Raw genomic sequence first — 25,620 nt, forward strand, 5'->3', positions numbered from 1 at the left:
CCGTTCGTTCCTGAAGAACAGATCCTTCCGGGTCTCAGCCCCTCCGTTCATCTCCCAGTCCCACCCCATCGGACAAGGGGTCCCCCAGGGCTCTGCACTCAGTCCATCCCTTTTTAACCTTTACGTACAGCCTCTCTCGGTAGTAGCCAAAAAGTGGGACCTCACGCTGGTGTCGTACGCTGACGACACACAGCTGGTCATCACTCTGACTGAGGGCCCCTCAAACACGATTTAGGGACGGCCTGGCTGCAGTTGCCCAGTGGATGACGGACAACTGCCTACAGCTGAACGCAGGAAAAACGGAGGTGTTGCTCCTCGGAAAAAACTCCAGTCACTGGAGTGATTACTGGTGGCCTTCCGTGCTGGGCCCCATCCCGTCACCTAAAACGCTGGTGAAAAACTTGGGTGTATGGCTGGACTCCTCGCTCAGCTTCCAGACCAACACAAAGAAAGTGGCTGCTACTTGTGTGGGTCTGCTGAGGAGCCTCAACCCAATACTCGGTTTCTTTGATTCAAAAACACGCCAACTTATAATCCAATCCACCATTCTATCCCGGTTGGATTACGCCAGTGTTCTATTCCTGGGCGCTAATAAAGCAGAAACAGCACGCCTGCAACGGGTACAGAACTCTGCAGCAAGGGCCGTGGTGGGCCTCCCCCGCAGGTGCTCCGTCAGAGCTACTATCCAAAAATTACACTGGCTTCCTATTGAATCTAGAATTCAATTCAAGACCCACACTATTGCTTTTAAAATTCTTAAATCAGAATGCCCTGAACTTCTACGCCCACTCTTAGTACCTTACATCCCTCAACGTAACCTGCGCTCCCTAGGTCAACATCTTGTGACTGTCCCTCGAACGAAACTCAGTCGTGTTGGGGGCCGCTCCTTCAGAGTTCTGGGGGCCAAACTTTGGAACTCCCTGCCAGCGAACATTCACTCTATGATCAATTTGTCCGCCTTCAGGAAGGCAATTAAAACTCATCTGTTCCCTCTGTTTTAGGCCATCTGTTTTCTCCCTCCCCACTCCCCATAGCAGATATTTTAAGGTTCTTTAGCGCCGGGATGCCTCGTTGCGGGGGCAGCTGTTCGCGCTTAATCAAACTCATAACATAACATAAAAGGTGACTGTGGAGAAAACTACATTTAATGTGGGTTTGCCCAAAAAAGTGTTTTTTCCAAGTTTAATCTTTCTGTGCCCTCATGCATTACTAAACCCTCAGTTTGCAACATGCATTTCTGCAGGGCAATTTAAACAAGCAACAGGAGGGCGGGAGGTTGGTGCTAGTTAAAGCTGGATGAGGGTGTCAATGTAAAACTAGCAGCAGACAGCATCAATTAAAGAAATAGGAGGATGGAGGAGGGAGGAGAGGGAGGGAGCCTCATTCAGTAGTAAATTGTAAACAAGCAGTTGCAGATTTCAGGAAAGCATGTTGTGCGTGTGATAGGAGAAAGCCATTTAAGAAAATAGTGCCCACATACAGTAAATAAAACATACTGCGTAACACCACAGTAAAAGGGCCAGTCCTCATTGGAGGTTACAAAGAGAGACAAGAAGGTACTAAGGAGGGACTACTAAACCTATTGACGAATCAAAAACCATCATCTATAAAGGTCAGGAAGAGAAGCTAATTTTAAAGCTGGGCGGAGTTTAAGGCATATATACTGAATACTGCATTTCTAGAAGAGACCGCTCAAATGCTGCTCCAAGCGAGACCTAGAAAAGGCTCTATAGAACCGGTTCCATTCCAACATCAAGGATCAGGGGTGTATTTACCTTACTTCCTAATTCCCAGAAAGGACAGTTTGTTAGGGCCAATTTTAGATCTCTGGCCATTAAACCTATAGGTAATATCAGAACACTTCCATATAGTCACACTTCAACAGGTGCTTCCGCTTCTACAACAAGGTGACTTTATGTCAACACTGAACCTAAAGGACACATACTTTCACATTCCTATTCACCCAGCACATTGCAAATACCTCAGATTTGTAAAAGGGCAAAAGCACTACCAGTTCAAAGTACTCCCATTTGGAGTAATAACTGAACCCAGAGTATTCACCAAATGCCAAGCAGTTGTAGCAGCTCAGCTACGAAGACAGCAAATTCATGTCTTCCCATACCTAGACGATTGGCTTATAAAAGCCAACACAAATCTCAAGTGTTTACAACACACTCAAACTACATTCAACCTTCTACATCAGTTGGGATTTACAATCAATGTGCAAAAACCCCGTCTTCAACCCTTACAACTGCAACCCTATCTAGGAGCTATTCTAAACACTGAAATGGCTCTGGCATATCCCAATGTAGCCAGAATACACAATTTTAAAACACTACTACTAAAGTTCCAAAACAACCAGTATCTCCCAGTCAGAACCTTCATGCAATTACTAGGGATGATGGCATCATGCATTGCAGTAGTGCCTCATGCAAGTCTAAATATGCGTACTCTACAAGTATTCTTAGCACCTCGGTGGAATCAATCACAGGGTCAGCTAAAAGATCTAGTGTTGGTTGACAGCCTCACACTTCGCTGTTTGTGATATATGATGAACTGGTTGGGAGGATGCCTGCCCCTACTACTTCCATCTTACCACCGATGGAGGATTTTTCCTCTTCTTCTGTGGTTGGCCAATTGACCAGCTTCTCACAGTTATCTGTGGACAAAGTTAGCGACCTGTTACTAGCCACAAAATCAGGGTCCCCGACAGATCCTGTCCCCCCGCCATAATACATCTGGCCTCAGGTAAGATTAGTACTCTACTAACCCCACTTTTGGACAATTTTATTAGGACAGGATTCTTCCCTGCCTCCTGGAAGGAAGCCTGTTTTAGACCCATCCTAAAGAAATCCTCGCTTGTACCGTTCGAGGTGAAGAACTATCGACCGATTTCCTGTCTACCCCTGACGGCTAAAATCCTCGAGAAATCTATTAACCAAGACCTAACTGGTTATCTAGACACTAGTGACCTCCTAGATCCCACCCAACATGGCTTTAGACCGCGTCTTTCCACCGAGTCAGCGTTAATCATGGCTACTAAGGAAATACGCATGCAGCTCGACGTGGGAGGAAAAACCGTCCTAATCCTACTTGACCTATCAGCCGCGTTTGACACTGTGAATCATCTGGTACTAACGCAACGGCTGAAGGCAATAGGAATTAAAGAGGCTACTCTAACTCTTCTCACCTCGTTCCTTACTGCAAGGGAACAGAGGATGTGTTGGGATAACTTTAAATCTGAGAGGTTTTCCCTCCCCTGTGGAGTCCCCCAAGGCTCAGCATTCTAGCCAACATTATTTAACATCTATGTTATGCCTCAGGCCAAACTAACCAGGGCTCACGGTTTCTCGTTGGTATCTTATGCCGACGAAACTCTGATTGTTATCTCCTTTTCTTCTAGTGTAGAAACCGTGGCTGGGAGATTTCATAGCTCTCTTAAGCACATCATGGAGTGGATGCATCAGAATTATCTAAATTTAAACACTGATAAAACGGAGGTCATGGAGTTTGGAAATGAACGTCCAATATGGAACCAATCATGGTGGCCGGCAGAGGCAGGTCATTGCCTGGATTCTGCGACAAAAGTGAGGAACTTGGGATTTCTGTTTGCTATCCAATTAAATTTTGCAGGACAGATTAACCTTTTGACATCATCCTGCTTTTTTTCTATTAAAAATGTTGCGTAAGAGTTTGCCTTTTATTCCACTAGACCTTAGAAAAATGGTTGTAGTTGTTTAAATTCTCTCTCGAATTGACTACTGTAACACCCTTTTTTTGGGCATAGGCAAACAGTAATGGCTAAAACTTCAATCACTGCAAAATGCAGCAGCACGAGTATTGCTCAATATTCCTAAATACCACCACATTTCTAGCAGCATTTGGGAGCTTCACGTGCTTCCAGTCAGGTAGTGCATCGAGTTTAAGGCGCTATGCCTGGTGCACAAAGCACTTTACGCTGGAGGGTCGTTGGAACTACAGAAACTTTTTCAGTGGTACACCCCCGTCTGAATCTTAGATCTGCCAGTAAAGGCTTAGTCCAGGTCCCCAAAATCTATAAGGCTAGATGGGAAGGTAGAAGCTTTTCCTATCGAGCATCCAAGCTCTGGAATGAGCAACCAATCACTATTAGGCTTCAATCTACCAGACCCCTGTTTAGGAAAATGCTTAAAACCTTGTTATTCCCTTCATAGGAATGATGCAGTACTTCCCAGTCTTTTTGCTTGTTTCCTGGTTACTCTCGGCGCCAAGACACCTCGGCATTCGTGCACTCTACAAGTTCTTTACTTACTTACTTTTGCAGTGGTGAACACACAGAATCTATCAAAAGGTCGGCTCTTAATCGACCCTATTCCACAGACCGTGCTCACAAAAGACGCATCTCTCACAGGATGGGATGCACATTTACAACATCTAACAGTTCAGGGTCTCTGGACCACCAAAAAACAGAACCTTCATATCAACTACCTAGAGCTGCAAGCAGTTCAACTGGGTTTGAAAGTATTTCAACCTCACCTTATAGGGAAAGTTGTCCTAGTCAAGAGAGACAATATGACAACAATGCACAATGTTCAAAAACAGGGGGACACACACTCTTTACAACTGTCAAGCGTCTCTCAGACCATTTGGCGTTAGGCTATTCATCACAAGATACAACTCCTAGCAGAACATCTTCAAGGGACAGACAGTGACTTTGCCGATCTGCTCGCCAGAATGCTGCAACAAGTTCGCGAGTGAGAACTCCACCCCTCCACCCACAAGTTCTTATTCCTTACTTCAAACAATGGGGGTTTCCACAAATAGATCTATTTACGACAGCAGAGAACTCAAAATGCCCTGACTTCGCGTCCAGGTTCCCACACTATCTATCCAAAGGCAATGCCCCGTGGGTGGACTGGTCAGGGATATTTGCTTATGATTTTCCGCCTCTCCCTCTGCTTCTGTTAGTGGTTCGGAAGCTCAAGCACACATCTCTCACGCTAATTCTAGTGGCTCTCACATGGGCTCGTCACATGGTACTCCTCACTACTAGACCTGGCAGTAATTCCACATCAGAAGCTTCACCTCTATTCAAACCTTCTTACACAGAACCATGGAGAAATCAGACATGCAGACACCAAGAAACTCAACTTTGCGATTTAGCTGCTAAAGTCATAGAATTTGGATACCTAAACCTACCACTAGATTGTATGACAATTCTTAAGGAAGCAGGAACCTACCACTAGGGCATGTTATGTAGGAAAAGGGAAAAGTTTGTGATATATTGTAATAAAAACACAATTGATCTAATAGATGCTTCTATACAACATATTCTTTGTTATATTTTGCATCTACAGCGAGCAGGCTTAGCCTACACATCCATTCGACTACATCTTGCAGTGGTAGCTGCATATCTTCAAAACAGACAACATTTATCCTTATTCAAAGCTCCAGTAATTAAAGCTTTTATGGAAGGCCTTAAAAGAATAATACCACCCAGGGTACCACCTGCACCTGCTTGGAACCTTAACATTGTTCTCACAAGGCTTATGGGTCCTCCTTTTGAACCATTATACAACTGCCCATTACAATTTCTTACAGGTAAGGTTGTCTTTCTTATTTCTATCACTTCACTAAAACTGTTGGTCAGCTACCTGTATTAACCTTAGAAGAACCTTTCTTTCAACTTCATAGAGCTAGAATGGTTCTTCGTACAATCCCAAAATTCCTTCCAACCAATCAGTTGTTTCCTGGTTTTTTTCCCCTCCACCTGATTCAGTTGTAGAAAGGGCTGTACATACACCTGATGTCAAAAGAGCACTATTGTATTATATTGATAGGACAAAAGATTTTCGCTCAACAAAGCAACTTTTTGTTGCCTTTGCTCCACCTCATAAAGGAAATCCTATCTCTAAATTCAGTGTTTCTAGATCGATCGTGAAATGTATTCAGACTTGCTATGTTAAAGCTAAAAGAACTTTAACTATACCTCCTAGAGCACATTCTACTCGCAAAATAGGAGCATCTATTGCCTTTTTAGGCAATATTCCCATAGCTGACATATGTAAGGCAGTTACATGGTCCTTACCACACACATTTACCAACCATTATTTTGTGGATGTAATAGCACTTCATCAAGATAATGTTGGACATGCAGTGCTATAAACACTCTTTCAGACAACTGCAACACCCACTGGTTAGCCACCTCTTTGGGTGAATACTGCTATACAGTCTATGCAGAGCATGTGTATCTACAACACATGCCTCGAACAGATCATGTTACTTACCCTGTAAGCATCTGTTCTTGGCATGTAGAGCTGTAGATTCACATGCGCCTTCCCGGACACCTGTGGTTGTTGCAATTCTTATTACTTACATTTTATGCACATGGACATCTCTATACTACACTTACTGACTCCATTCTCAGCCTCCTGCGGGGAAAACAATCTAACAATGGAGTCGATGCCTATGCGCACTATCACCGAAATGAGGAGTCACCTTACCTTCTGACTAGAAAAGACTTCTGCGAAGAAAAACAACTTGCAAACATCCGGACCGCACACTAGATGGCAGGAGTATACAAAGCATGTGAATCTATAGCTCTACATACCAAGAACAGATACTTACAGGGTAAGTCACATAATCCTTCTTCCTACTGTTTGTTTACAGACCTCCCTTTGAACTGTTCATAATTTTTCTTTCTCCTATTTACCCTGTGGCTTCCTCTACAGCCTCACAGTGCTTATATCTTCCTCCTGCTCCCCCAAAGTGTTATTTTCCACTTGTTGCAAAGCTCTCATGTGTGCTAATCAAGACTTTTCTGTTTACATTTCAGAACCCGGTGGTTAAGACATCAGTGCCTGCTCACAGCATTGCATCTTTGAGCGCAGGTGCAACGAACATAGTGCGCACCATCCCGGTGGTGACATCAGCATCATCGTTTGTTGCTTCTGGCAGTGGAAAAAACACTGCTATTCACCAGCTGCTGACCAATGGCGGACTTGCCAAGTTGGCAAGCAGTCTTCCCGGGCTTGCACAGATCTCAAGCCAAGGTGGAGGTAAGTAATAAAGGGGTCATTGGGTATGACTTGAGAGATAGGTAGATACCTGGACAAAGAAGCAGAAGAACACAAGAGATTGAGAGAAGAGTGCAATAAATGATTGCCTTCAATCTCCAGCTGGGGTGAAGGTGAGTTTTACAAAGGGGTTCTAGAGTCTGGTGTGAGTTATGAAGAGAAGATCTATTACAGGCACTCTTGCTGCACCAGGAGGCTGCCTCTTATGGCTCATATTGTATTTGTCTGTGGCTTGACGACACCCTAGTACATTCATGGTGCTTACTTGATAGACCCTTTCATTCACTTTGATTTTCTATCCCCAGGACACTTGGGTGCCCTGAGAGCCATTTCTAGCAGTCAAATGCACTTATGTTTGCTTAGCGATTTTGTTGTTACCTTTTTACTACTCCAGCATTAGATCTTTCATATATGCCTGAGTCATTCCCTTTCGTCAGGCTGGGTGTCCCTGTTAACTTTAAATAGTCGTAGTAAAAAAGTGTTAAAATAGGCATAGGTGTCAAAAACTGTGTTCGGTGCAGTAAGTGCTAAGCTCTCCAACCTCATAGTGGCCACCATAGCTCTTGATTCCTACTGCCTGTTGTGTGTGTTTGCCCCTGAGTAAAGCTGTACGCTGACCTCTCAGTGATCTTATCCTGTAACTTTCTTGGTCTACCCAGGAATTCAACCAGCCATGTCTTCTGTTTTTAGTGTATTGTTTGTTATGATTGGTAATTTTGTGGAAAAGCTCTGCTTTCTGGGCCAAGGAGACCTCTTGTCTGTTACCAACTGTCATCGTGACTGATAGAGACAAACCTATCTTTTCAAATCCTACTCTACCTCTGGCTAGCAAAAGATCTATACTGGTGACCCACATGAGCAATATATTCATTGCTTTTATGCGATGCACAGGGATTCATGTTCCAACATTTGTAAAAACCTTTCCTTCCAGGACTCTGAAGGATAGAAAGAGGAGGTTTGTGCTATATTTATTGGAGGAAAAAAATTACTGACCTTCTAAGGGAGCTGCGTCCTCATTGTGGGAAGGCTCGATGAAAAGTGTTCCACTGAGCACTTCCACCAAGGCTGCGCAAAAAAGGAAACCTGGAGTTTCCTCATACAACACTCTAGAAAGGGTGAACACCAGTTTGCACAAAAGACTCCGCGAAAATCCAGCTCCCTTTACTCTGTAACAGAACTGCTGACCTCACTAGTGACATCTCAAGTCATCCTCATCCACGATGAAGAAAAAGCCACAATCAACATAATCTGTGGCACTCCTTTTGTGACTTGTGGTTCAGGTACCATCGCCAACCATGAAGACATCTCTGTTGACTATGACCATATCAATGACCAAACCCTTGTTAGCAATGACAGCTCCTTCGACAAGACCACCCCAAGGATGATTTTCACAAGTTACTCAATGACCCTAGAAGTAATTTCCTGTTAGTACAGGAGGTCAGAATATGCCTCTTAAGGTGTGAGTTTCAAGTCTTTCCTCACTGTGCACCAATGCTGGTAATCTTGGAGCTATGCAGGCCGTAATAAGCCTCAGCTGCCATAGTTTGTGGCAGTGTTAAAGTCCACAAGGGAGATGCTCTTACTTGACTATGATCTACTTACTACACGGACATAGAAATTCAGTCTTAAACAGCCTTGAAAAAGTCTTGTAGACGAAACACGTATCTGCTGCCTATTTGGAGATATATTGACTGAAACATGAAGAAGACTAAAAGTCGAGAATATCTATATGAAAAGCACTCTATTGACTTTTACTGTCGACATTTAATTGTCTTAAGAGACCTGTCAGGACTTGTCTGTGTGCTTTGGTACCTTTTTCTTCCTTATACTTACCGTGCTGGAACCCTGCTCCACGATTTAACGTGCACCCATGGTGGCAGGGTGTCTGTACCAAGTGTGCAGTCTTTCTTGCATGGTATGCTCCCACTTTTTGCTGAATTGCTGATGTTCTTTGACTGAGTGTGCCATGGGCTCCTGCTAATCAGGTACCCAGGGCCTATGTTCCTTCCCTAAAAACTGCATTGAAGCCTAAACCCAATTGGCATCTCTGGTCACATGTCAGCCCCTGGTAAATGGTACCACAGGTACCTAGGGCCCTGTGACCAGAGAAGGCCTCTTAGGGCTGCAGCACTTATTGTGCCACCCTTAGAGGCCCTGTACCCTGACACTTACACACTGCCTTTGCAGACTGCTTGTCTTGGTGCAGAACAAAGTGAAGAGTCGACATGGCTCATATCCCTGTGTGCCATGCCCACAAACCACTGCCCGGCATATATCAGTCACCCCTCTAGCTGGGTGCCCTAGGGAAGGCACCCATTGGTTCCTGCCCTCAACCTACCTGTAACACCACTAAATTTAGTATGTAGGGGCAACCTGAACCTTCTTTCCTGAGATCCAGAAACAACAAGAAAAGAAGATAAGAAGAAGGACGAAAAGCCGTGCAGGACTGACAGGGGGACGATGCCCACTGACTTGGCCCCAGCCCTACAGGCCTGTCTCCCCTAGAATCTGCTCCTGCGAAAACCCCGGCGTGTCCAGCAACCTCACAAACCCCGGAGGACCTGCCTGCCTTCACTTTCCAGACTGTTCTTCCGTGAACACCTGACGTGTTTAAACTGCAGCTTCTGGTGCCAGTCAGAAACCGCAAATCCAGCCCACTCTGCGCCCGCCGAACCCAGCCCGAGCTCGAGTGGGAAAACACCACAAGGAGGTACCCCTGGCGATCCTGACCCGAGATCCGCCGACCCCCACGGCCTTGTGTGCCCAAACCAAGGGTGCATAACCAACCCTCAACATCCCAACTTACCCCTCGAAGGGGTGGTCACACCTGGAAGATCCTCGTCCCCAAGCCTGAAGTGTTTCTTTGTCCCGGAGGTTCTCCATTGGAAACAGGGCACCCAACCTCAAAATAGCACCCTGCACCCGGCCACCCTAGTGCAGCTGAGGGTGCACCTTTGGTGCTACTTTGGTCCCCAACTTGCCCTGAGCTAAAACCCAGGAGCTTTGCTCCCACAACCTTGTGGCCTGCTTGCCAGCAGCCATCAAACAGAGACTCCCTATCCTCTATAGGATAACATTGGGCCTCAACACTCTGCACCCGTCCGCCCTAGTGCCGCTGAGGGTGCAATCACAGTGCATCACTGACCCTGGGAGACCCCTGAGTCTAACCCCTGAACTGTAACTCCCACAGTTGTTTACTTACCTACAAACTGATAACTTGCTTTCCCTCCATAGGATAACATTGACAATTGTGGAGTTTGGAAAACTAAAGATATTCTTTAAAAATCGTACAAATAACAAAAACGTATTTACTCACCTGTTTTTACAGGAAATGTCCCAGTCAGGGCCGGACTGGCTACCGGGCATTTTAGCATTCTGCAGAGCTGGGGGCTGATGTCACTGTGGTGGGGGCTAATTTCGTAGATGGAGACCTGCGTGTGCTTCGAAATCAACAATGCAAAACGAATTTCGTTTTGCACACGCAGGTCCCCATCAACTAAATCGGCCCCCAGATCTGCAGAATGCTAAAATGCCCGGTAGCCAGTCCGGCCCTGGTCCCAGTGCTGAATCTAGGCATCCAGCACTGAGTTGGAAAAAGTAACGTAAAAGTACAAGTGCAATTTATTGAAAAAGTCTATTCATTCCAATGTACTGTTTTTGCTAAGTGTTGCATACTACTGCCCCCTGTAAATCAAACTAAATACAATTCCTATTGCATTTTCAAACTGTTCTGTATCCAGTAACTTATTGCTGAAAAGTATTTCATGCTTACCTGTACCCGTATATTTTTTATACAAAAACAATTGGCCTAGAGTCCAGTTCTTGAGTGTGCGAATTCATTTGCTGACTGAGTGGGTAGATCAAATGCTTAACATTGTCCACTGATACTGCCTTACTGTTCGACCAAGCTACCACTTTACAGAGTAAAGATCTATCTAACTTTAACCTCTGCCTACCTCTGGGGACTCTTGAACTCTATACACACTGTACCTCACTTTGGTGCAGTCTATATAGAGCCAGTTTCTTACATCTAAGGCCTAAATTAGACCTCAGAGAGCTAAATCTATACATTCAGTTGGACCATTTTCATATAGTAACACTCCAAACAAGTGCTTCTCCTTCTTCAGCACGGCGACTTTCTCTCCACTCTGGATTTTAAGGATGCTTACTTTCATATTCCAATACACCCTGCGCACCGCAAATACCTCAGGTTTGTGGTAGCAGGTCAGCACTATCGATTCAAAGTCCTCCCATTCGGCGTAACAACCGCACCCAGGGTTTTCACAAAATGCTTGGCAGTAGTTGCAGCCCATCTAAGAAGACAACATATTCATGTCTTCCCATCCTGACACGACTGGCTCATAAAGGCCAGCTCGCTCAACAGCTCTCTACGCCACACACAAAAAACTGTGCTATTGCTCCACGACTGTCCTAATTCGTACAGACAACATGACAGCCATGTACTACATACAAAAACAGGGAGGGACACACACTCTCCAGCTGTCACAGCTAGCACAGACCGTCTGGAAATGGGCCATACATCACAAAATATATCTCCTAGCAGAACACCTTCCAGGAGTAGGCAATCATTTGGCAGAAGTGCTCAGTCGTCAGACACAGCAAATCCACGAATGGGAAATACACCCTCAAGTTCTCCTGCCATTCTTCCAAATGTGAGGATTCCCACAGACAGACCTGTTTGCCACACATCTAAATGCAAAATGCCCAAACTTCGCGTCCAGGTATCCATACCCATTGTCCAAAGACAATGCACTATGGATGAATTGGTCAGGGATATTTGCTTACTCTTTTCCACCTCTCCCACTCATTCCATAAGTGGTTCTGAAACTCAAACAAGCGTCCCTGACACTAATCCTAGTTGCTCCCACATGGGTACGTCAGACCTGGCTGTTCGACGGATCCTGAGCTGTCCATCCCCAGTACCTTGAGCCCCCCCCCCCCCCCCCCCCCCGTACCTTGAGATACTCACAGGTGAGTAGCGCACTTTATAAACCCATTGATTGATTAACTGATTGGTTCACAACCCTCTTGAAACTCTGTAGTTCCTCACCAAAAACTACTTCTTACACCCAATCTCCTCACACAGAGCCATGGAGAAATAAGACATCCAGACGCCAGTCAACTCACACTGGCGATCTGCCTCCTGAAGTCTTAGAGTTTGGCTAAATCAATCTACCACCAGAATGCATGAATATTATCAAAGAGGCTAGATGTCCTACCACAAGAGCCTGCTATGCAGCAAAGTGGAAGCTGTTTGTGATATACTGTAATAACAACCACATCAATCCACTTTATGCTTCTGTACAAAACATTATGTTATTTTTTACATTTACATGGTTCCAATTTAGCGTACACTTCCATACGTTTACATCTGGCTCCAATATATAGCTGCATACCTCCAGAATAGACAACATCTATCTCTTTTTAGAGTACCTGTTAGCAAACCCTTTAAGGAGGGACTCGAGTCGTTCCCCCGAGACGTCCTGCTCCAGTGTGGAATCTCAACATTGTTCTCAACAGACTAATGGGTCCACCCTTTGAGCCATTGCACAAATGTGAACTGCAATTTCTCACATGGAAAGTTGCTTTCCTCGTTGCTATTGCATCACTCAGAATAGTGGGTATGCTTCAGGCTTTAACTATAGAAGAAACCTTTTTACAAATGCACCAAAATAAAGTGGTTATTCGGACTAATACCAAATTCCTTCCTAAAGTAATTTCTGCTTTTCATATCAATCAATCTGTTGAGTTACCTGTGTTCTTCCCTCAACCAGATTCAGTAGCAGAACTTGCCCTACACACATTAGATGTGAGTAGAGCATTGCTTTATTACATAGAAAGGACAAAACCTTTCCTTAACATAAATCAACTTTTTTTCGCTTTTGTTCCACCACACAAGGGCAATCCCATATCAAAATCAGGTATTGCAAGGTGGATAGTCCAGTGCATTCAAATATGCTTTGCAAAAGCGAAACGAACGTTAACAGTTCCCCCTAGAGCACACTCTACACGCAAACTAGGGGCTTCCATGGCATTCTTAGGAAATATACCCATAGATGACATATGCAAAGCTGCAACATGGTCTACACCTCACACATTCACAAAACACTATTGTGTAGATGTGTTAGCAAGACAGCAAGCTAGAGTGGGCCGGGCAGCTTTACATACACTATTTCAAACCACTGCATCAGAAACAGTTTAGTCACTGCTTTGGGAGATAACTGCTATTTGGTCTATGCACAGCATATGATCTACAGCACATATGCATCGAATGGAAAATGAGCCGCAACTACACTAACAGAAAGGAAAATGCTACTTACCCAGTATGCATCTGTTCTTTGCATATAGAGCTGAAGTCATATGTGCCTACCTGCCTCCCTGGGTACCTATACCTGTTGCAGTAACATCTTACTTAGATGCATGCATTCATGGACATCTCCTTTTACTACTCTTACCAACTCCATTATAACCCTCAGCGAGAAAACAATATAATAATGGAGTCGATGCCCATGCGCACTATCACTGAAAGGAGGAGTCACCTACCTCGTGACTGGAAAGACTTCTTTAAAGAAAAACAAAGTGCAAACACCCGGACCCAACACTAGATGGCGATCTATGCACAGCATATGACTCTACAGCTCTATATGCCAAGAACAGATGCATACTGGGTAAGTAGCATTTTCCTTTCTGTTAGTGTAGTTGCGGCTCAAAATACTGGTAAACCCAGGAAGAAATCCATTCTTGTGTAGGTCTCTTGGAATGGAATGGAATGGAATGGAATGAGGATTTGTAGAGCGCGATGGCTACCCAGGGGCGTCCCAGCGCTGTAGAAAAATTGAGCTAATCCGGAGGGGTAGGAAGAGGGAGGCTAGGTTTGGTTTTAAACAGAGGTTTTGCTGAATAACCAGGTTTTGAGAGTTTTTCGGAAGGTGAGGAGGTTGGGTTCGGATCTGAGATTGAGAGGGAGGGAGGTAGAGCCGGGTTAGTCTCTAGTGGGGGAATATAAGGAGCGCCAAATGTCTTCTAAGCCTAGATCTGATTACCACTTGACCCCATTCTGGGAGAGTGCCTCGGCTGACTCGACATCTGGGCTGACCTTTCTAAAACTGGGTCAATTCCGTTATTGAAGTTTCCTTCCATAAGTTTTTGTGTTTGTTTTTGGTAGACAAATTTTATTGACAATTTTCCAAAACAATACTGCACATCAATAGAGGTAGCTTGGGAGGTCACAATCATCCAACAACAGGTAAAGTATTGGTGAACACAGACTAAAGACGTCCCCTAAAGTTACCTCCCCCCCCCCCCCCCTCCCAGCTAAGGGCTAACGCCCTAGTTACACTGCCAATAACAACTACCCCTCCCTCCAAACTACCCCCTACCCTCCATCCACCCTACTGTATTCTATACTGCCCGGTTTGCTGTTCAAGTAAGTGAAAGTGCAGGCAGAGGTCAAAACAGGGTGCTCGCTTGTTCCTTCTGCTCCATAGGTCCCTACTGTGGTTTGCTGTAACCAGAGTGAAGGAAAACAGGCACAGGCTTTCATGGCAGGGGACCCGGGGAAGTAGCCGATCATCATACAAAACCATAACTGTGCAGGTGCCTGTGATAAAACCATAATCTCACCCTCTCTCAGGACTAATTCACTGTGTGAGGTATCATCCCCTGTCTGAACGTTCCTCTGAGACCCTACCATGCTCTAGCCATCTCCATGGAACCCTGGCCCTGCGTTACTTCTCCAAGGAGAACAATGCTATTTTATTCCTTCTACCGAGTTAGTTCCCTGGTCCACTCTGCGATTGTGGACCCCGTGTTGCAGAGGGTAATCTGTCTCCTTGCTAGGATAAGGCCTAGGTCTATAAATGTGGACGTCACCTTGAACTATCCAGGTGCAGGAAAAGTCCCAGCTGACATTCCAGTGGTGACAAGTAAATACTACGATCGCTGGTATCATTGCGAAGAGTAACCACAGCTCCCCAGTATGCTGCGAGCCGGGGGCAGGCCAACACCATATGTAGCATCCCTGCCCCAAAGGATCCACACCTAGGACACGCAGCCTGGGCATACAGGAAGAATCTATCAATTCTTTCCAGTGTGAGGTATGCCCTATGTAAGATGTAGAGACTAATCAATTTGAACCTCGCATTCCTAGATACTTTCGGCATATGCTCCAGTACCTTCTCTGCAATGGGCGTCCCCATGTCTGTCTCCCACGCGTCTTTTAGGGCCACTACCAGACCTTGAGACAAGGTTGTCCTCTCCCGAATAGGTACAGATAAAATAGAAACCCAGATGTGTCTTGGGTACGACCAGTTCTCCCGGCCAGCGCCACTTCAAAGCCGCTACTAGAGCTTCGGACACCAAGAAGTGATCCACATTAACGTCCAAGTTGGCCTGCAACTAGGCAAAGGAAATCAACACTTGTGTACAGCGCTACAATTCGCTCCACCCATGTGTCTAGTCTGCGGCAGTGATGCAGCAGGTTAAGTGTGGGCAGCCACCGCGATGGCAAATCTGGTGGGTAGAGGCTCTGTACCTTATTTGTTTTTACAACCAGCAGGGCCAGCAGTATTTGCCCACTCCCCATAAGTCGCCCGGCATTGCCTTTACACAATAGGGGTTCCAGGAGCAATTGGGCAAGCCACCGCCAATGAGGGGTCTCATGAACATCCCGAGCCACCCCCTCCTCCTGCATTTTGCCCACGCACCACCTAGTGGATCTGTACCGCTAAATAGTAGGACTCGCGATCTGGGGCAGTCAGGCCCCCACACCTCAGTCACAGATAGTTGCAGCTTTGTAATCGGCACCCAACATCTACCAGCGGACCAGATGAGATCAGTGAGGAGGGAGTCCAATTTATCAAAGGCCATCCTGGGGACGATAACCGGCAGGCCACTAAACAAATATAGGACCCAGAGCAGCACCAACACTTTGGAAATCGCCACTCTCCCAGTCACCAACAGTTAAGAAGTCTTCCAGAAGCTCGCAGCACTGTCACTGACACCCCAGTGTTGCCCTCCATCAGGTTAACCACTGTTCTTTACACACTGACACCCAGGTATTTAAACTTGGCGGGCTCCCACGTCACCTCATGAAAGCTTGAGGGAGCATCAAGACCTGGATAGATCGAAAACAAACAAGCCTTTTGCCAGTTATCCTTGGTTCCTAAATGGATGAAGGAGTTGCATTGCCCTTTCAGGATTCTAGCACCTTCCTCTATGAAAGAGCAACATATCCACGTACAATGCAATGTGATGCACTTTACCACGACTTGTCACCCTGCATATAAAATGCCCATCTGTGCCGCACTCGCCAAAGGCTCCACCGCAATGGCAAACAACAGTGGGAACAGTGGGCAACCCTTCCGGGGGCCCGCTCTACCCGGTATGCCCAAGAAATAACTCCCCCGGTCTTAGCCTGAGCTGTGGGCCAGAGTACAGCAGTCGTATCCTGGTTATAAACCCTGGGCCCAGGCCTATCCGTTCCATCACTGTATACAAATAGGACCAATCTAGACTGTCAAAAGCCTTCTCAATGTCAACGGACATGACTAGTGCCTCATTTCCTCCCACAAGTATATCTCTATATGAGAAGGTCATTACTAGTGGAAGGGCCTCGCGCAGCAACTTCTCTAGGGAGGCATTGAGGGCATATATTGTAGCTAGGGTGAGTTTGTGGCCGTTTATGGAAATCTGTCAAGATGGGTCTCTGCCTGAAATCTTCAAACATTGTTTAGCAATAGCCCCTTTGTAGGAATCTGACTCAATCAATCAAGAAGCTGACTCTGTTCATGGTATACCACAGAGATTCCCCCAGAAGTGTAAACCCTAAGGGCTCCATTTGTAGTAGTATGGGTGAGCAGCCTTCGGCCTAACAAAGACATTTGTAGTGCACATAGTAATCAATAAATAAACCCCTCCAGAAGGATATGTATACCAATTTTATAAAAAATTAGCTTTGTATGCGTTTTAAGACCAACATCTTCACAAAAAGGTAAGTATGTTTTTCAGGAAAAATACTTCAGTCTTTCAAACGTCGAAACAGTTCAGGGTTATCCTATGGAGGAAAACAACAATGTGGTTTCATGGGTAAGTACCCAACTTACAGTTCAAGTCTTCAGGGTTTAAGATTAGCAGAGGGTTAGGTACAGGTAAGCTCAAAGTCTGCACCACCAGCGGCACAGTGGCGGCTAGGTGCAGAAGTCCAATTCTTTGATGGGCCCAATGTGTTTCAATGGAGACTGGGGGTGCTTGGAGCCACGCTGCTAGGAGGCAAGTAAATTGGTTGCAGGGGCCAAGCTTTGGTGGTTATAGCAAGCACAGCGGGAGGGGACACAAGGCAGCACCAAACATAAACCACTAACAGGAGGGGCTGGGTGCTGGGTGCAAATACAGCGTCGGGTGTCCAATGCTTTTCAATGAAGAAACTTAGGTGGACAAACAGGCTGCAGGCGGCGAACTGAAGAATGCTCGGAGGTCGGCAGAGACAGCATAGGTAAGTGGAGAGGCTGTGGGTCATAGGGACACCAATGGTTGAGATCCCCAAGGCCCAGGGGCTTCAGGTGTAGAGGTGTCCTTTGACATCAGATTTGTCTTACCAGAGCCAGTTGCGGTAGGGGGAAGCCTCTGGATTCAGTCTGCAGGTGTCGTTGTGGAGTCTAGAAGGGGTCAGCCAATGCTGGACTTGAGGTCAATATTGCTGGGGAGCCTGTTCTGGATTGGTGGGCCACCTGGACACGGACCAGAGGCATCGGGTGCAGAGTGGGCAGGACTCGCTGGTCCGGAGGTTAACGCAGTCCTTTGTGTAGATTGTTGGGGACAGAGCCGCTGTCCTCTGGAGTTCTGGTCTTTATCAGAAGTCAGGCAGTCCTCCTCGGGTTCTGGAGGTCGCTGGCTGCATGACAGGTGTTGTCTTCTTTGCCGGGTCTTTGAAGCTGGAGACAGGTGGGTTGGGCTGGGGCAAAGCCAGTACTCATCTTCAGGCTTCAGTGCATGACTTCTTCTTTGTCTTTCTTAGGTCGGCAGGAACTAGTTTCCAGGTCTGAGGGAGCCACCTTAATACTAAATTTAGGGATGTATGAGGGGAGTAGTAGGGAGGGCCAATGGGCACCTTCTCTGGGGTGGCTAAACCCTCATTTATGCCACCCTCCTGTGGAAGGGGGCATAGTCCTAGCCCTATTTGGAGGGGTCCCCCCAGCTTCAAGATGGCAGGGACTGAACGGTGTACTTCACCTTTCCTCCTTCACCGTAGGGGTGGAGTTGGCAGAGGTATGCACACCTATTCTTCCCACCTTTCCTACCAGTTATCCCACCCAAAGTAGGGGTGTAAACCGGGGGTTGCCATTTGCTGCTAGCAGCAGAGGCTGGGGGGGTGCATTACAAAAGCAGCAGCCTTTGAAGCTTTCAGCTCGAGCCCTGTGCCCATCCTGGGGGTGGAAGTGTAACATCTTGCCCAGATTGTTCTTTGTTTCTGGTTCCAGAAAGCAGAGGCTCTTGACCCAGGGTTCCAGAAACATGTCTGGTGGTGGCAGGCTGGCAGTAGCCAGTCTGTGGCCACACCAGGGTTGGTAGGATTTCATGGGGCAACTCTAAGGTGTCCTCTGAGTACATGGTTCAATAAATCCCACACTAGCATCAATGTGGGTTTATTGAGAGAGGCAGTTTGGTACCAAACACTCCTGTGTTCAGTGAATCCTTCATGGTGCTGTGGAACTCGAGTTGTTGAGTTTCTAGCCCAGGAACTTTCTATGGCTTCCCTGGCACTTAAAATATTAAGGGATAGACCCTAATATTGATGGGCATATCTGCTCATGCAGATATACCCACACCTGTGATATAGTTCACCGTCCCTTAGGGCTGGTAAGACATGCTAGAGGGGTGACTTACCTATATCTTAAGCAGTGCTAGCTGGCAAGGCACACAGGCGGTGTGCCATGTCAACTTTGTTGTTTTGTCTGCTCCAGGCCTTGCGTGCTGCAGTGGCAGTCTCCATGGCCTAGATGAGGGCTCCCTAGGGGACCCTCTTCAGTTCCCATGCCCTAGGCACCCAAGTACCACTTACTAGGGCCTAAAGTTGCCAATTGTGGGTCAATTTTAAGGAAAGAACACTGGTACCGGGAACCTGAACAGCAGGGACTCAGTACTCCATAGTCAAATTTTATCAAAAGGCACGCAAAAAATGTGTGGGTGGGGGTACTGCAACCGAACCCCATTTTCTCACACCCTTGAATTTGTCGACAAGCACTATGCCCATACCTGCTGGTGCTGGAGGAGAAATATTGTCTAGTGAACTACTTCAACTTTAATCGACCCCAGTCTCTTCTAAGGAGGGTCTGTTGAAGAAGGTATTATAACTTTCTGAATCGTACAGTATCGTGAATTAAGCTAGTCGTTTAGCAAGGGAATTCAGGCCTCTGACATTGAGGTTTGGGACCTTAATTTTCCATTGAGTGTTAAATCTTTGCTGATATTGTGGGACATAGCATTTCTGCTAGTGTGAAACCTTTGCATGTATATCCCATTGGGGATGTACAAATCCATGAGAACCTCTGGCTTGCTGTAGGGGTTAAAGAACCAGGAATTGTGTAACTTAAATAACTCCTCCCCGTATAGGAGTAACGTTAACTTGTGGTACTTGGTTAGGGGAACCATTATAACGAAAAGAGGTTGTTATTCTTGTCTGTTACAGAAGCCTCTTTACCCTGACTCACGCGCAAGAAAATATAACAGTGGCCAATCCCTGGCCCAGGCTTACCAGTTTAGCCAGACAGCAGCAGCCTCAACCCTGCAGCACAGACTTGTCAAACTTGTCCATTTGAGTGGTAGGAAAACCTTAATTTAAATATTAAATACGTATTCCCCAAGCACACCTTGCTGGCCACAGTCAAGGTGCTTATCATGTATAAGAGTGGAACATGTGTGAAATTAGAAAGGCATGTTCCCCCAGTGACTACCTCAAACGATGTTGTCCCTGGTCGGGCTACAACTTCACATAATCTATAACTTTTGACCTGTATCAGCTACAGACTCCATTCAATGGCCTACTTTTTTAATTTAATACAAATCCAACCTCATGGTGAAGTCAGATTTCTATTAAATGTATGGGAAATGTAACTTTCAGACAGTAACATTTGCCCTACCTAAAGGTACTGGAAGCTAATTTGCATTATATCTCCAGCAACTACCCAGCCTGTACTTGGCCAGAATTAAGTGTGAAAGAGGTGTGTAGGAAAGTGCCCCTTTTTGCATGGTTGCCCCCCCACTTTTTGCCTGATGTTTGAGGCTTCTTGACTAAGTGTGCCCTGGGTTCCTGCTAATCAGATAACCAGGACATGTGTTCTCTCCCCAAAACTGTACAGTTGCTCCCACATTGGCACTCCTCTGGCCTACATAGAAGTCCCTTATAAAAAGTGCCAGGGGCACCAAAGGCCTTGTAGCCAGAGAAAGTCTCAGAGGGCTGAAGCATCTATTTTGCCACCCTTAAAGACTCTTCCCCTTACCAATACACCCTGCCAGTGCAGTCTGTGTGCCAGGGGGAGACCCTAAAACTACAAGTCAACATGACACACATCCCTGTGTGCCATGTCCACCAAAACACTGCCTGTGGCATAGGTCAGTCACCTCTCTAGCGGGCCTCACAGCCCTAAGGCAGGGTGAACTATACCACAAGTGAGGGCATTGTGGCATAAGCCCCGGGCCCCTAAAGAACGTGTGCCATTCACAAGTATTGTAAGTGCAGTGAAGCCATTTTAGACCATGGGCTGGGAGTTTGGCACCCAGAACTCCATAGTTCCATGATGGCTTAACTGAAGACTGAGATGTTTGGTATCTCAGCTTATTAAGCGCACCTTGATGCCAGTGTTGGATTTAATGCCAAATGCACTTAGAGGCCATCTTAGAGATCCCCCCTGAAAAACGACCCAACTCTAGTGTCCTGGCTGAGTGGCACCCCCAGACATGTTTCTGGACTCCTGGGTCGAGAACCTGCTACTCTCTGGGTCCTGAAACAAGCACATGCTGGCAGAGGTATCAAGCCTCCCTAGGATGGGCAGGGTCCACGAAGGGGAAGCTTCAATGGTTTGCCGCCTTTGTTAGCTGACCCTGCCTTTTGCTGCTACCAGCAACTGGTTCTAACCCCCACTTTGGGAGAGAGAATCAGCATGAAAACCAAGATAGAAGGAGAGGTGTGCCCACCGTTGCCAACTCCGTGGTGAAGGTGAAGGAGGCAAGGCGAAGCACAAGTCTCAGTCCCTGCCAACATGAAGGTGGGGGGACCCAGCCAACCAGAGAGAGGCGTATTCCCACCTCTCACTTGAGGGTGGCATAATAGGGGCTGTACTCATCCCAAGGAAGGGACCCATTGGTCCCAAACTGTACCAACCTGAAACGCCCCTAAATGTTGTGTTTAGGGGCGACCCCGAAACTTGCCTCCTCAGACAAAGAAGAAGAAGAAGGACCGAGGAGCCTTGCTGAAGGAAGAAGAGGCAGACACCAACTGCCTTGGCCCCAGCCGTACCGGCCTGTCACGATCTCAACCTGCTCCAGCAGAATCCCCCCCGAACCCCCCCCCCCTCCCCTCCCCCCCCTCCCGAACCCAGAGAACCTGCCCTGCCTTCCCTACAAAGACTTTGTCTCCGTGAGCACCGGACTTGCTCAAAAGCCAGACTCTGGCTCCGGCCATATCCGCAAGTCTGCACCACTCTTCAACTGACGCCCACGTCCTGAGTTTCGAGTGGCCCAACACCCCGAGGAGGTCCCCCATCGAACCTGACCTGGGATCTGGTGATCCCTGACCCTCCTCAAGCCTCCCGAAGATGCCTGCAGCCTCTGTCTGGAGGATCACCCTGACCGGTGCTGGTAAGGAAACCCGACACCTAAAGACACCCCTGCATCCGATGCCCCACAGCCTTTGGTGACCCAACCGACAGTGTCCAGGCATCCCCCTGCACCAGAACTTACCTCTGCAACTGGTGGTTGCCTCCAGGATGCCTCACAGCCCGAACCTGCAGTCTTTGTTCCAACCGGAGATCTCCCATTGAAAACAATAGGGCACCCAACGCCAAATCAGCACCCAGCCGGCCCTGTGCCGCTGTGGATGCACTTTGTTTGCTAACTAGGATCCCCCTTTTCCCTGAGCTTAACCATAGTAGCTTTGCTCCCTCTACTTGCCCGATATCAGCCACCAATCGGCAGTCCCCATGCTCCCTAGGTTAACTCCCTAGTGCCGCTAAGGGTGCTCTTTGAGTGCTTCGTTGATCCTGGGGGAACCCTTGTTCTAACCCCAGAAACTCAACCCTCCAGACCGATTGCTTACCTGCAAACCGATAATCTAATTTTTTTCCATAGGATTACTGTTGTAATTAAGTGCTTATCCCTATTTCTGTACCCTTTCCTTCACATGGTTGATCCCTTCTTTCCTTCACCCGTTCCCCCTTCCCTTCTCCTCCCAGTGGTACATTCCTTCCAGTAGAACCTTAATGTGAAGCTCACCTTAGACTCTTGGTGTGCTTCACTTGTCAGCTGGTGCTTGAGGATCTATGTCCAATAAATATCCTTCTCTTCCTCAACTTGTGTGAGGCATTTATTTAACATTTTGGTGAGTATTTATGCTCTGCTCCCCAGTTTCTTCCACTAGCTGCAGCATGTCTACCACTTCACATCCTCCTCTGTGTGGTCTTCTGCGAGGTGGAGAGCACTGCTACTGCGAGCCTGCTGAAAGAAGAATTCTTCCTCCGCACGCAGCTTTATTGCCTGCTGGCTTTAGTGAGCAGTTTGCCTTCCTACAGGCCTCTTCTGCTGTGGTGAGTGTAACGCACTCTCAAGGCAGCCTGCTGCGCTACATTTCGCACTTTCAAATCTCCCTCAGCTGTACTCGGATGACGATTATTCCCCTCAACTGGTGGCTGCATATGCAACACGATCTGCGCTCTCACCTCTTTGGATTCCTTGAGCGCTGTGTTGACTTAACTGTGGGAGGGGATTGTCTGGCTTTGTGCCTAATTTTTCAGTCCGCCGGCTGTCCCCGCTGCTATAGCTCCTGGCACTGCTTACTTCCTGGTTCCCGCCCCTTTCCCCTCAGCTGTTTCGGATGACATATCACGCCGCTCCGCTCTATTTCCTCTGAGCCTCGAGCACTGTGTCAATTTCACCGAGGGAGGGGCGGGAGGGGCGGTGAGCATCGGTTCACCAGTCCGATTTCTTCAGCTTTCTCTCAGTCACGCAGCACGTCATACTGCTCTCTCCTTCGGTGCTTCGTGCGCTGCCTCGATTTCACAGGGGGGGGGGCGAGCAGACAAGGCTAATCCTCAGGGCGATAGTAAGTTAAGCATTTATGATCACACACAGTAAACCCACTGACCCACCACAAAGGGACACCAGTCGTGTAGTTGTATCAAAAATACGTATACTTTATATAAAAGATAGATTCAAGCAGGATTATCACAAGACCATGTAACGTTTAGCGATTTGAGGCCACCAGATTATGATAGGCAAGATTAGTCTTTGAATGTTCGTTCAGCAAGGTACGATGACAGGGAAATAAGAACGTTGCGGACCCTGGATCCGATATGAACTCGGGATGGAGTTCACGTGTACCTTACTTGTGGAAGTCCGAGGCGTTTCAGGCGCGGCTGGTGAGGGCGGACTCCGGACGAGGCCAACGGTTCTCCAGAGGATCTCTCCGGCTCAGGTCCCCCTCGAGGGGCGAGGTGGAGGAGCAGGATCGTGGAGGGTTGTGGCAATCCGGGGTCGATGCAGCTCACGGGGCGAGGCGCCGTTCAGGCCTGCGGGACGTACTACTTCTTAGCACGCCTGGTCGTACTCGTGGATCTGTGAGGGGCGTCGCGTTCTACGGCAGACGGGTGCAACACCAGGCTTCCGGTACCACGGTACGGGGAGGCCATTCTTGAGGTGCGGCACGGGTCTTGGTATGCAGGAGGGCAAAGCGAGACAGTTGGGTACGTTACGACGTACAGACCGTCCGAGGCTATGGGATGCGCTCCGTGCAGATTCCGGCGGGAGAAAATGAGAGGCGCCTAACGCGCTCCGTTAGCGGCGAGGTGACAGGAGAGCGGGCGGCCCGGCACTGAAGCAGAGAGCGACTCAGGGATGAGCGGGGCTCTCTACGGCGGGGCGACCAGGCTCCGAGCTGTCACGACCTGGGAGGGGGCGAAGGCACTCTAGTCACAACTCCGGCGAGGGAATAAGAACTAAGGCCCAACAGCAGACGGGCACAAGCAGATAGAACCTAATGGTCCTGGTGTTCCGTTCAGGGGGCAAGCTCTTGATCAAGCCTTTGGAGATCGTTTCAGGCACAAGTCTACAAAGTCCTTTCTGGTCCTTTCCTCTCCGTTCTCAGCAAGGCACCACTGCAGGCCAGTCTTACAGGATTCAGACCGGTTTCCGTCCTTCAGCTTCTCTTGGTCCTTCTAGTCAGGCAGAGGTTCGTCGTGGTCAAAACTGGATCTGATTTGTAAGGAGCGGAGCTCCTATATTTATACTGCAATTCTTTTGTCTTTGCAGGCCAGGGGGCCTGAGCCTAGTTCAACCCGGTTTTGGAGTACTCTGTTTACAGGAAGCTGCCGTCTTCTTTCAGAGTGCAGGGCAGAGACATCAGATGCTCCGCAGGAGGTGGAGCCAGCATTGTGGTGGTGGAGCACAACCTTACTCAGAGTCAAGGACTACTCCGCCCACCCATCCTGGTGTAAGCACCCTATTCACCACCTGTGGGGTTCAAACTGTCCCTGGTAATCTCCCAGCCCTGTCACTCACGCAAACCCAGACAACAGATACACATCCTGGCAGAGGCGGGCTAAATAGTTAGGCGCGCAAAGGCTAACTTTCTAAAAGTAGCATTTGCAAACACAGGATATTAAAATAAACCTTACTAAAGGAAGTATTTTATTATTCTGAGTTCAGGCATACTAAACTCGACGTGCTACCGTGTTCCCTGTGCCTGCCGGGACTATAGCGGGTAATAGTTCCGACAGCTCATCTTGGCCTAAGAGAACCGGTAGCCCTTCCATAGTGAAGAACGAAAAGGGCGGAAATTCACTATGAGGACATGCCACACTCTAGGCTTTGTCCTACCTTACGCTTCAATGCACCCTGCCCGTAGGCCTACCATAGGGGTGACTGAGATGGAGGTTAGGGAGGGTTCAGGGACTGGCAAGTGTGGGCACTTGCACAGTCAGCGTGACAGTACGGGACTGTACGCGGGGTCTGCAATGGCGGACCCGAGTCATACCTTACGAGGCCGCTTCTGTGAGTGGCGCAACCAGCGCTGCAGGCCCACTAGCAGCATTTGTATCTACAAGCCCCGGCACTCCTCGTGCACTTTACTGGGGACTGACAGTAAACCAAATAAGCCAAATGTGGAAATCAATTACACATATACTTTATATTGGGAGCACTTGCACTGCGGCACGGATTGGCCGTGGCGCAGTGCCCTGAGCATCGAACACCAGCAAAACATCTGAGGCACATCAGCAAAAAGTGGAAGGGAGACTCACGCCAAGGTGCCAGGTCTAACACAAACAGTGATCCGGCA

At 47.6% G+C, this 25,620-nt stretch overlaps 1 protein-coding gene across 12 annotated transcripts in view; it reads left to right on the forward strand.

Annotated features, from left to right (window-relative positions):
- The window catches only part of KANSL3 (KAT8 regulatory NSL complex subunit 3), a 517,274-nt gene that overhangs the window by 356,177 nt on the left and 135,477 nt on the right, over positions 1–25,620 (forward strand). For all 12 annotated transcript variants that reach the window (XM_078666984.1, XM_078666988.1, XM_078666986.1 and 9 more), the window contains one exon: positions 6,815–7,037. In XM_078666984.1, the coding sequence (XP_078523110.1) occupies positions 6,815–7,037 (223 nt within the window). The remainder of the gene's footprint in view (positions 1–6,814; positions 7,038–25,620) is intronic.

Source organism: Lissotriton helveticus, chromosome 11 (assembly GCF_964261635.1).
Source record: "Lissotriton helveticus chromosome 11, aLisHel1.1, whole genome shotgun sequence".
NCBI classification, from domain to species: domain Eukaryota; kingdom Metazoa; phylum Chordata; class Amphibia; order Caudata; family Salamandridae; genus Lissotriton; species Lissotriton helveticus.